Source organism: Eumetopias jubatus, unplaced genomic scaffold (genome assembly GCF_037043125.1).
Source record: "Eumetopias jubatus isolate StellerSeaLion01/CBP00866 unplaced genomic scaffold, mEumJub1_p1.0 scaffold_3, whole genome shotgun sequence".
NCBI classification, from domain to species: domain Eukaryota; kingdom Metazoa; phylum Chordata; class Mammalia; order Carnivora; family Otariidae; genus Eumetopias; species Eumetopias jubatus.
Window position 1 is genome coordinate 162,666,310 of NW_028274809.1, and position 11,117 is coordinate 162,677,426.

General features: G+C 40.4%; 1 protein-coding gene across 1 annotated transcript in view; it reads right to left on the reverse strand.

Annotated features, from left to right (window-relative positions):
* TBC1D4 (TBC1 domain family member 4) overlaps positions 1-10,873 on the reverse strand; it is a 69,328-nt gene extending 58,455 nt beyond the window's left edge. The window contains exons 1-3 of the mRNA XM_028106096.2: positions 10,290-10,873; positions 8,681-8,770; positions 4,762-4,866 (exon numbers count right to left, since the gene is read on the reverse strand). Coding sequence (XP_027961897.2) covers positions 4,762-4,866; positions 8,681-8,770; positions 10,290-10,832 — 738 coding nt within the window. The 5' untranslated portion in view covers positions 10,833-10,873. The remainder of the gene's footprint in view (positions 1-4,761; positions 4,867-8,680; positions 8,771-10,289) is intronic.
* Between the last annotated feature and the right edge of the window lie 244 nt (positions 10,874-11,117).

An 11,117-nucleotide genomic window follows, 5' to 3' on the forward strand; every position in this document is an offset into this window, starting at 1 on the left:
TTTCAATTACTATGTATATGTTTGTTTCTACTTTCTTGTTTCTCATTTGTTAAAGGCACTGAAAGGATGAGTTATCTGCTTAGCTTTCAAATGGATTTATTATTTGTTACTTAGTAATACCACCTTGTAAAAGAACTCCAATGAAAATACTGAACTTTCATGTTTTCTTCTCTATTTCTAGATGAAACAAGAGGCCATTTCAATGGCGTCTAATATGTGGCCACCAATTTCTTCCAGCCACAAATATTACTAAAATCTTTAACTTCTAAAATTTTAAATGTTTTGCTTTTTTAGATACACCATTTTTTTAGATGGCCTATAAATTCTATCATGGGATCAGAGCAACTAAAAGTTCAAATTAGTGCAGTATGAATAACTTTTTTATTCTAGATACAACAACAAAAAATCATAGGTCATGTTAAAAGGCTCGAAGTAAAGGAATGCACAAAGATAAATCAATCATATGCAAACAGAAGGAGAGTATTCTTAGCATTACTATCAGGCAAAATTAAATTTGCAGTGAAAAGTATGAGATGGAACAAAGAAAGCCAACTTATGATATTAACATAAAAATCCATAATGAAGATAACGCTCCTAAACATTTATGCACCAAACTTAGGTATTTTATGGCATGTAAGAATAAGCCTAAGAATCACAGAATGCGTCAAGGACTTCACAGGATTACCTAGTTTAATTCTCTGGAAAAATGCAAACTATTAAACCCTATACAAATGCTATGTCTTGGGAGCCTGAGTCGTCATCTTTTTTCTTTTTTCCTACTTTTCCTGGATACTGTTGTCTGCATCTCTGGGGTTTTACTTTTTCTTTGTCTATCAGCAGCAACTTCCATTTTTTTCCCCACACCTTTTGAACCAATTTTGGAGAATGCAAAAATGGTGTTTTCCACAAATCTCAAGGGTTGGTTAAACCAGATGAAGCCAACTGCCAACAAATATTTTACAAAGGAAGGAAGGAAGGTGTACCGAGTGTCTAAACTTGGAGTGTAATTCTCCAGGACCCATGAAAACACTATACTGTTTATCAATTCACAGCAGATAAGATGGAAAGGAAAATGCTACTGTGTATTCTTTTTGCGCAGAGAGGTTAAGTCAGCATTTGTGGTTTTGCAATACTTTGTCTTACACAACTGCCAAGCCACATCAATCATAACACTGCTTAGACCTATACTATTTAATTAACTGTTTTGTTCTGTTCTATATGTCAGCTGCTTGAACCATACTCTTTTATACAGGAAATCTCATTTAACTTTTCTTCTAGCTTGCACTTCTGATGCCCCACTATTCAGTTAAGATGCGTACTAATAAAGCTAGAATCAACAAGTTTTAAAAGATTCTAGCAAAGGCCTGCCCTTCTTAAATAACAGTGCCAAAACAGAGATTCTGATACAGTTTCCATGTAAAAGGAAGACATTCTCAGCCACACTGGTCTGTTGCCTTAGTCACAGAGCTTCTTAAGGTGGAAAATACAGCACGTTCCCAGACCTTCAACTCTGACTCCCTGTTTCAAAAACTCATTCTACATGTATGAGGGTAAAAAAAAAAAATACTAAAAATTACAAACAAAACAAAGCCTGCAAATGAGGCTGAGAATAAGAAGGTTTTATTTAGTCTTCCTCTTAAAGAGTAACGAACTCACTGACTCAAAATACACTTAACAAGCACCTGCTACTCTAGAAACACTGAGGGTACAACAAGAATAAGAACGGTCCTGACCTTGTGGGATTCACAATCTAGTGAACTAGAAAGCTATGTAAACAAGCAAGAGTGGGGATTAATAGGAACCATGAGAGACCTATAAACAATATATGGCAAGAGCACTGACAACAAAGCAACTAAAAAAAAGTCATTCCTGGGCACCTGGGTGGCTCAGTCGTTAAGCGTCTGCCTTCGGCTCAGGTCATGATCCCAGGGTCCTGGGATCGAGTCCCGCATCGGGCTCCCTGCTCCGCGGGAAGCCTGCTTCTCCCTCTCCCACTCCCCCTGCTTGTGTTCCTGCTCTCACTATGTCTCTCTCTGTCAAATAAATAAATAAAATCTTAAAAAAAAAAAAAAGTCATTCCTGCCAAAAAAAAAAAAAAAAGCCAGCCAAAAAGACTTCACTAGGATGTGTACAAATACAAAGTAGAAAAGAAGGGTATTCAAGTCACAGGAAAGCAAGGCCAGGCCTGCCTCATATCCCATGAAGCAGTAGAAAAGAGAATGTGAAAAATAGGTAAGGAAAACACAGCATAATCTCCTTGTTCAGCAGCAGGGCAGACCTTGAGACCCACATGGACACCTTCTCTGCCTGACTATCTAAACGTGGGAGCCCTGGCTCTGGCCTCCTCTGACACAGCAGACTCCTCACTCTGTGCAACCAACAGGGATCTCAGAGCTTCAGCCCCAGCCACTCCCTTCAATCCTTGATCCCATGCGTCCCGCGCATGAACCACTTGCTGCTTCAGCAGTGGACCAAAGGAAAGCTACGCCACACCAATCGTCACACCAGCCTCTGCTGTCTGCCCTAGAGACCAGCCGAGGAGATGGGACAGCCCGTGTGAGGATGCAGTCATGAAAAGGAGAGGCATCCCGGGGGGACACCAGAGAAGGAGGAAGGTCATTCTGCCATGCCACACAATCTAGACTTTGTCTCTTAACAAGGAGGCATAAACTGGTTCCTGGAAATTTTGTGAGAAACAAAGCTAGAGCACGATGTGGAAAGTGGACAGATGACAGATTAAGCTAGTGGCAGGGAGACTAGTTAGGACATTTGTGTGATAGTCTAAGCAGGGAAGATGAATGCCCAGAATCAGGTAGAGAGGGAAAGGAGGAGAAACGGGTAAGAAATCTTCCTATCTTTTCGTTAGCAGGATTTGGTGAACACACGGATATAGAAGGTGAAGGAGAGGGGCGCCTGGGTGGCTCAGTCGTTAAGCATCTGCCTTCAGCTCAGGTCGTGATCCCAGGGTCCTGGGATCGAGCCCCACATCGGGCTCCTTGCTCCACGGAAAGCCTGCTTCTCCCTCTCCCCCTGCTTGTGTTCCCTCTCTCGCTGTGTCTCTGTCAAATAAATAAATAAAATCTTAAAAAAAAAAAAAGGTGAAGGAGAATGTGTTATGATTTCTAAACTGGGAAGCTGGGTAAATGGAGATGCCAAAATAAAACGTGGAATATAGGACAGGTTTTGGAAAGGGATCCAGAAAGTGAAAGAATCAGCCTTAGCGAAGAAGATGGACGAAGGAAGGAGAGAGTGAGGGGTGAGCGGGCAGCAGGACAGCGGGTTCTCCTGATGGTATTTTCTATCTACGTCTTACTTGGTTGGCACTTTCCAGTGCTGGGTCATTGCTTCTCTTTGGCTTTCTCTCTCTCCCTGACTGTGCTCATCTGCTCTCATGTCTTCAACTATCATTTACATAACAGCAACTCTCAAAAATTTTTATCTCGAGTCCTGAGCTGAAACTACAATACCATGGTCACCTGGATCTCAACATGTGGATTTTTCCTAGGTATGGTTAATTATCTAGCATGAGAACAAAAGACAAATGGAACTCTCTTGAGTAAGGAACTGTTAGTGATGGGGACGCCTGGGTGGCTCAGTCATCAAGTGTCTGCCTTCGGCTCAGGTCATGATCTCAGGGTCCTGGGATCAAGCCCCACATCAGGCTCCCTGCTCGGTGGGAAGCCTGCTTCTCCCTCTCCCGCTCCCCCCTGATTGTGTTCCCTCTTTCGCTGTGTCTCTCTCTGTCAAATAAATAAAATCTTAAAAAAAAAGAAAGAAAGAAAGAAAGAAACTGTTAGTGATGGGAGTGCTATATTCCCCAGAGAAAACAGGTTGAGACCCAGAGGGCCCGAGTCAGAAAGTGCCTTGGTACCAATTCACTCCCATTTCTTCCTTATTCCTACACTTCCATATCCCTTCTCCACGGGGAATATGGAAGGTCAGAGTTGAGCAGAAATGATGGCAACAGGTACCAAAGAAATGAGAAGAATGCTGCCTGGCTTGTTGTCTATGTCTAAGTGGTGTGTGTTTCCCCAGGAGAAAAGCTTGCAGGAGAATTATATGCCCAAGGAAATATTTTTCTTCAAAGTATGGTGACAGAGCTAAGGGTTTGTATTAAAATGGTTAGGATAACACAAGTGGAAGAAGAAGTAAAAAATTTTAGGGAAAAATATCAAACTATGTTTAGTCACTCACATGCATTTCTAAGTCTGCCTTAAATATTTTTTCAACTCCAACTGCTGCCATAAAGGGACAGGAGGAAGGAGGGGAGGGTGCTGGAAAGAAGAATGGGGCTTTCAAATTCCAAAGAAAGAAAATGAAGGCTAAAACAAGACCATTAAAAAATAAAGTGTTTTTAAAATGAGAACAGTGGCTAATGAAATAAAGAAAGAAAACAAAATCCGTCTGCTCTGCTGATGGAAGCACTACCTCCTCTGAGATGTTATAATAACTCAGAGAGTAAGAGATCAGTGGTCCTCCGTATCAGCTTACATGAGCAATGGAAAAAATAACAGTCCTTCTCCTCTTATTAGTCTCTTCCTACCTTTTTAAAGATAGCCCTGATAACACGACCGGACTCGTTAGACTCAAGAAAGTATCTAGGCTTAAAAATCACCATGACAATTTGTTTTTGTTTTCCTACTGCTGCTTTAAAGAGAAGGAACTTGCTTCTGGATGCCTTCTTCTCTTTCCACTGGTGGCAGTTCTGTGCGGCTCAGCCGGAGGTGAGGGCAGGAGCATGCAGACAATCACACCACTTACCAGAGATTCGTTGGCACATTGGAACACATAGCAGATATACTGGCTCATCCCGGGCTCTGCTGACTCCCGACAGATGAAGCCAAAATGATCTACATGCTCGATACCCTACAAGGGGGAAAGAAGTACAGTGTTTACTGCAATATGTCCTTTTATTCAACACTATGGAAATCGGCATTAGTCCGACGCTTTCACGTTTCCATGAATTTCTCCTTCTCAGCCCGGTGATAGGGGGACATAATGTCATAGCAAACTTATGTAGGGGTCTTCTGACACACAAAATAAAGGGAAACAGCAACTCAGATTGTTTGTTTCCTGCACACCGTGACTCTGGGCCACAGGAAGAAAAATATGATGGCACGATTCATTGTCTCTTGTAATAAAATGGCTACTTAGTGTTTGCAAGTAATGGACTTTTCAATTTATTAGTCTTCTTGGAACAAGCAGTCTGATGGGTTATCATAAACCCTGCTCTTGTCTATATGAAGCTAAGAATCAGAAAACCTACAACTAATGATGCTCTAATTAAATGGCATGCAATTCCCTAAAGTGTGCATATATAAGACATTTAAGGAACCACAACTGTTAGAAAACTAATATATTAAAGAAACTACTGTAGATGTCAATTATCCAAATTTACAAATCACTATACTTCCTGAACGCAGGCTAAATAACCTCAGCTATACTTAATAAAAAAATCTGAATCATCTGTGAACTTCAGCCAGGCTGAATACATACATACCAATTAGTAGACAGCACCTTGTTATTTCAATAGCAAGCACAGTACTTTAAAAAGCCAGGTAGACAAAAAATTTAAAGTTGTCCTGCAATCACCTAAACCCCAGTGAAAAGAAAATGGGCTTTGGAGTCAGATTTGTGCTTCATTCTTAGTTCAAGCCATCTACAAGGTATGAGGCATTGTGCTGGGTTTCAGGTAATGATCTCTGAGGCTCCATTTCTCCTTAGAAAACAGTAGTAATGCCAGCTATATCAGCAATTTTTGAAATCTACAACTAAGAATTACTATTATAGTTACTGGCACATAACTTTGATAAATGGTAACCACTATTCTTGTAATTTACTCAGTCGATCCAATGGATATGAATAAAGGAAATCACTTCTGACCAAAAGTAAAAAGTCAGTAAGGAGGGGTGACGTGACCATTCATGAGCTGAAAGTAAGCTCCATCTGGTACAACTCCTTAGTGATAACAAAATATCTTTTACTGGCTGAGTACTAAATGGGAAAAATTCATAGGACCTCATTAGGTCAGGGAGTCCTCAAACAGTGGCAATGTTTCCAGGAAAGAAAACCACTCCCTTACTCCTCATGCTTGCCAGGGACACAGTCCTATAGATTTTGCATAAATGTCTGTTGGTGTGCATGTGTTAAAAAGTAGGCCTGTTGCCAAATGTGGCCACATTATAACAGTTCAATTCTGTGGAAAGAAGTAGTAAGAGCAGGGCCAGTGAGGAGCAGAGGTTAACTTGACAATTATTCTGATCAAAGGCCTCTCCACAAATGTTTAATTCTTTTTCTTTTTTTCTTTTTCTAGCCCCAGAAGGTTAGGATACAAAGCTTGTTTTTTTTTTTATTTCAAGTTTTTATTTAAATCCTAGTTAGTTAACATATATGGTAAAATTGGTTTCAGGTGTAGAATTCAGTGATTCATCACTTACATACAACACCCAGTGCTCATCACAACAAATGCCCTCCTTAATCCCCATCACCCATTTAGGTCATCTCCCAACCCACCTACCCTCCAGCAACCCTCAGTTTGTTCTCTATCATTGAGAGTCTTTTATGGTTTGTTTCCCTGTCTCTTTTTTTTTTCATCCTTCCCCAATGTTCATCTGTTTTGTTTCTTAAATTCCACATGAGTGAAAGCATACGGTATTGGTCTTTCTCTGATTGACTTACTTCACTTAGCATAATACACTCTAGCTCTATTCACGTCATTGCAAATGGCAAAATTTCATTCTTTTTGATGGCTAATATTCCTGTGTGTGTGTGTGTGTGTATGTGTGTGTGTGTGTACCACACCTTCTTTATTCATTCATCAGTTGATGGACATTTGGGTTCTTTCCATAGTTTGGCTATTGTTGATAATGCTGCTATAAACATTGGGAGGCATGTGCCCCTTAGAATTACTATTTTTGTATCCTTTGGGCAAATACCTAGTAGCACAATTGCTGGGTCATGGGGTAGTTCTATTTTTAACTTTTTGAAGAACCTCCATACTGTTTTCCAGACTGGCTGCACCAATTTGCATTTCCACCAACAGTGCAAGAGGGTTCCCCTTTCTCGGCATCCTCGCTTTAAAAAAAAGAGGGAAAAAAGCAAAAATCATGATTGAACTGCCAGTTTTATATATTTGGATTGGTTGGTTCTTCTTTTCTTTTTTTTTGTTCCCCATTTTTTTTCCTTTGGATGTTCAGTGAGCATTGCTGTTTCCTTACTGGGAAGTTGAAGGAATGTGTGGGTGAAAGGCACAACTTCTTAGGATGACTCTTTGTGTTTTGGGGGGCAGGAACTACACTGGTTTGCACATCACTTTCTCCTCTATACTTGGCACAAGGTCCCACACATAGAAATGTTCATTCAACATTTACTGAACACCTAAGTATTAAGCTCTATCTTAGCATTTTTATTCTGATGCCCTACAGAATGAGACACCACAAAATCTGATGCCTGCCTTCACAAAACTTATGATCTTGCAGGGACTGGCCAGTAAACAGATAATTACAAGAAGACTTAATAACTACTTTTTCAGTTCAAGTGATATAATCTTTCTACCAATTTTTGGTCCTTTAAATAGGAATTTAGAAAATTGCCATTTATCATTCCTATAACCAGATGCTGCCTCTCTCTCTGTTATTACAGTAGAAAGCTTTTATATTCATGACATAATTTTATGTCACCATTAATAGAACAAATATTAAAATATTAGAAGTGAAAAGGCATTAGCTGAGGCTAAGGTGAATAATTAACAAGAGGTACAAAAGCTCATCATTTCTGAAAGGCAGAACATCTGAATACTATACCTAGGGCAACGCTAACTCTGAAATTTAAAAATAGATAGATGGTCTTGGTTTTTCAACATTAAAATACAGAAGAGGACCTTGGCAAGATCTGGGTCCCTAAAGGTGCCTCTAAGTCACTCTGCTAGGAAAGAAGTTAATCTTTCCCTATTCCGGAGACTTCCACAGAGGTATCCTTGCATTCTTAACCTTCCCATATTTAGAATTAGATACTCTCTCTACTCCAACATCTTCAAAAATTCTTTCTATGTTTACAATACACTTAGGTGGCTCTAACTTTGGGATAGATATTCTAAATTATTACTGTAGTACTTAGGACTCTGGTTTATGTCTACTATGACCTTGTACACATTTAGCTGTATCAATAATTTCAAAGCATTCAAATACACAGTGTGTGAATTAAAACTAAACCAAAGAACAAAAATATACCAACACTTTCTTCTCAAGCTTTAACATTTACATTCAAAGAAGTGGAAAGTGCTAGTTCTCCTTTTACTACCTACTGCAGCATAAAGAGCAAACATGACTCAGTAATACCCACAAGTCCCACTGCCCAAGACTGAGGACAACTAACTGTGAAGGTATTTTCAAAAGAACTCACCACCACAAAAATTCCACCAGAGGACAGAATTTGATGAAGTGACATTACGAGAAGAAAGGGTGATAAAAATGAGGACCAACTATTAGGATACTGAGGGACCTGGACAGGATTTTGTTACTAGTAGAGATACAAGCACTTCTAGAAGCACTCTTATTTAAGACAAACCCACTCATAAAAAATTAAAATAAAAAAATAGTAAAATATGAAGTTGTTTTGTGGTCAATTTAAAAACAAGATTAAGTTGGTTTCGTCAAACATTATGACGTACTTTAATACGTACCTGAGAACAAGAAGAGATATCTTTAAAATTCTTTTCAAGCACAACTGATTTGGTGTCTGGACTGATAAGGTTAATCTCAAACCGCCCAACCTTAAAAATAAAAACATTCCAGTTAAGGATCTAACAACTTACTTTACAATTACATATCCAACTAGTAATACAGATTTAATTGCTATATTCTTCAACATCCAATGTGCTTCAACATCCAATCCAACCAGTATATTCAACTCCAAATATCGGCTACCTCAACACAATTCCTCCTTTTGTCTAAAAATCATGAAAATTAAGTTGATCTCAATTTACAGGATACAAGAAACCATTCTGTTCATTAAAAATGATCATCCTTTTAAAAACATGCAAGCTTTCCTCCCTTCATGATTTCTAAAAACACCAATTATTTAACCATAATTTATAATCATACTTCCTCCCAAATGGTCAACCAAAAGATATCTGCACTTGAGCAAATTAAACTTTTTGAAAATCCACAGCCAGGGAAATTAACATCAATTACGGTGGCTAGCTAAGAAAATGAATATATCTGAGAGCCTCAAAAAGAGAGGAAGCTCCGTCAATGTATCACCCAAGAAAAGACTATGGATAACTTTCATTACATGCCTAGAGTTATCAAAAACAAAACAGGACAAAACAAAAGAACCCACGAACTTCTGATAAGCAAGTATTACACACTGGGACTATTTATCAAGGTACGCTGTGGAATTTCCTACTCAAGGATTCTTTACCACAGGATAAAAGGACAGTCGCTCAGTTTTTTTTGTTTTTTTTTTTTGTTTTTTTTCAAGAAAACTCAGATCTTACAAGCTGAGGACTTAGAAAACCTCTCCAGGGCATTGTTTTGACTTAAGTTCTTTTAGGTGGAACTTGCCATTTTCTATATCCTGTACAAACTCAAAAACTACTTTTTAATTAAGATACATCTTTTCTGGGTATTAAGGAGGACACATATTGCATGGAGCACTGGGTGTTATACGCAATGAATCAGGGAACACTACATCAAAAACTAATGATGTACTGTATGGTGACTAAAATAACATAATAAAATAAAATTATTAAAAAAAAGTTACATCTTTTACACCTATAATACAGCTTGCACCCCGTTATTTTAGCAATGGTTCCAGTAAGTTGTCAGGCCCATGGTATTTTTTTAACTTTCTTTTTTTGGGTAACATCATCTGAAGATACACCTAGGAGTCTCTAGACTTTTCCTTCTCTAAAGAAAACTTTCTCTTTCTCCTCCATGCCTATCACACTTTCCCAGATTATTCCCATCTTTAAATCCTCTGCAAGACACAACATCTATTTAAGAATCAACCTAAGGCAAATGCTGGTGATATGAAGGGTCATCTATTTAATCGCTTCATTCTCCATCTCTCCCGGCCCTGTTCCCTCACTTCCTAAAATCCACATTCCGTGTCTGCCTCTGGGCCCTTCTCTACTTCCGCATTTTCCTTTGCTCGGCTCTCCACCCGCCTTCCCTGCTAGCCCGGGGAGGAGTGAAAGCTGGAGCAGTGCAGAGTGCGGCCGGGCGGCGCCGGCTGGCTGGCGAGCCCCGTGTGCTGAGGCCCCCCGCCAGCACCCCGCCCGGCCGCACCTGGAACAGCATCGTCCTGTTCTTCTCCGAATCCGACGGCTGTACGTGACTCGGCGCACTGGCGTGCCTCCTTCGCGGCAGTGGTTTTTGGCTGTTCTCGTGAACTTTCCTTTGCAAGACTCCGGTGACGCTGCTGCACCGAGACCGGAACTCCTGCTGTTCATCAAAGCCAGAATCTTCCAGAATCCGCTCCGGGAAGCCAGCTCGAGAGCTGGGCAGCCCCGGCTGGCTGGCCGCGGCCGGTAAGGCAGGCTGGGTGTTGGGGACGCCGTCCCCTTCCTCGGACAGGATGTCGGCGGCTGGGCCGGGCGCCGCGGCCTCGAAGTCCACCGGGTCGTCACCCGCATCCGCGCCGCGCTGCTCGCCCTGGATCCTCAGGCGCTGCTGCTCGTGCAGGCTGAACTTCTCAATGCAGTCATCGATGAGGCTCGACGGGGCCTTCTTGTGGGTCACCGTCACCTTCCCGCAATACAGGACTTCGAACTTCTGAGAGTTGTAAAAGGCATCCTCGCTGTCTTTGCTGGCTTTGGCATCCTCTTTCATGGCAGCTTTGGATAACTGCCTTATGCTGCTGATCACATCCGGAACCTGGAAAACAATTGAAAAATCCGCATTTCAGTTGAATATTTAGAGAATTTATTTTTATCTTATTTTATTTTATTTTGTTATGTTAGTCACCATACAATACATCATTAGTTTTGGATGTAGTGATGTTTACTTAGACACGGAATGTATTCTCATCCTAAATAAGGTATAGAAAGTAACAGTCACACCCCATATAGGATAAAGCATAAACTTAAGTTACACTGTTGGACATCAATGACTTAA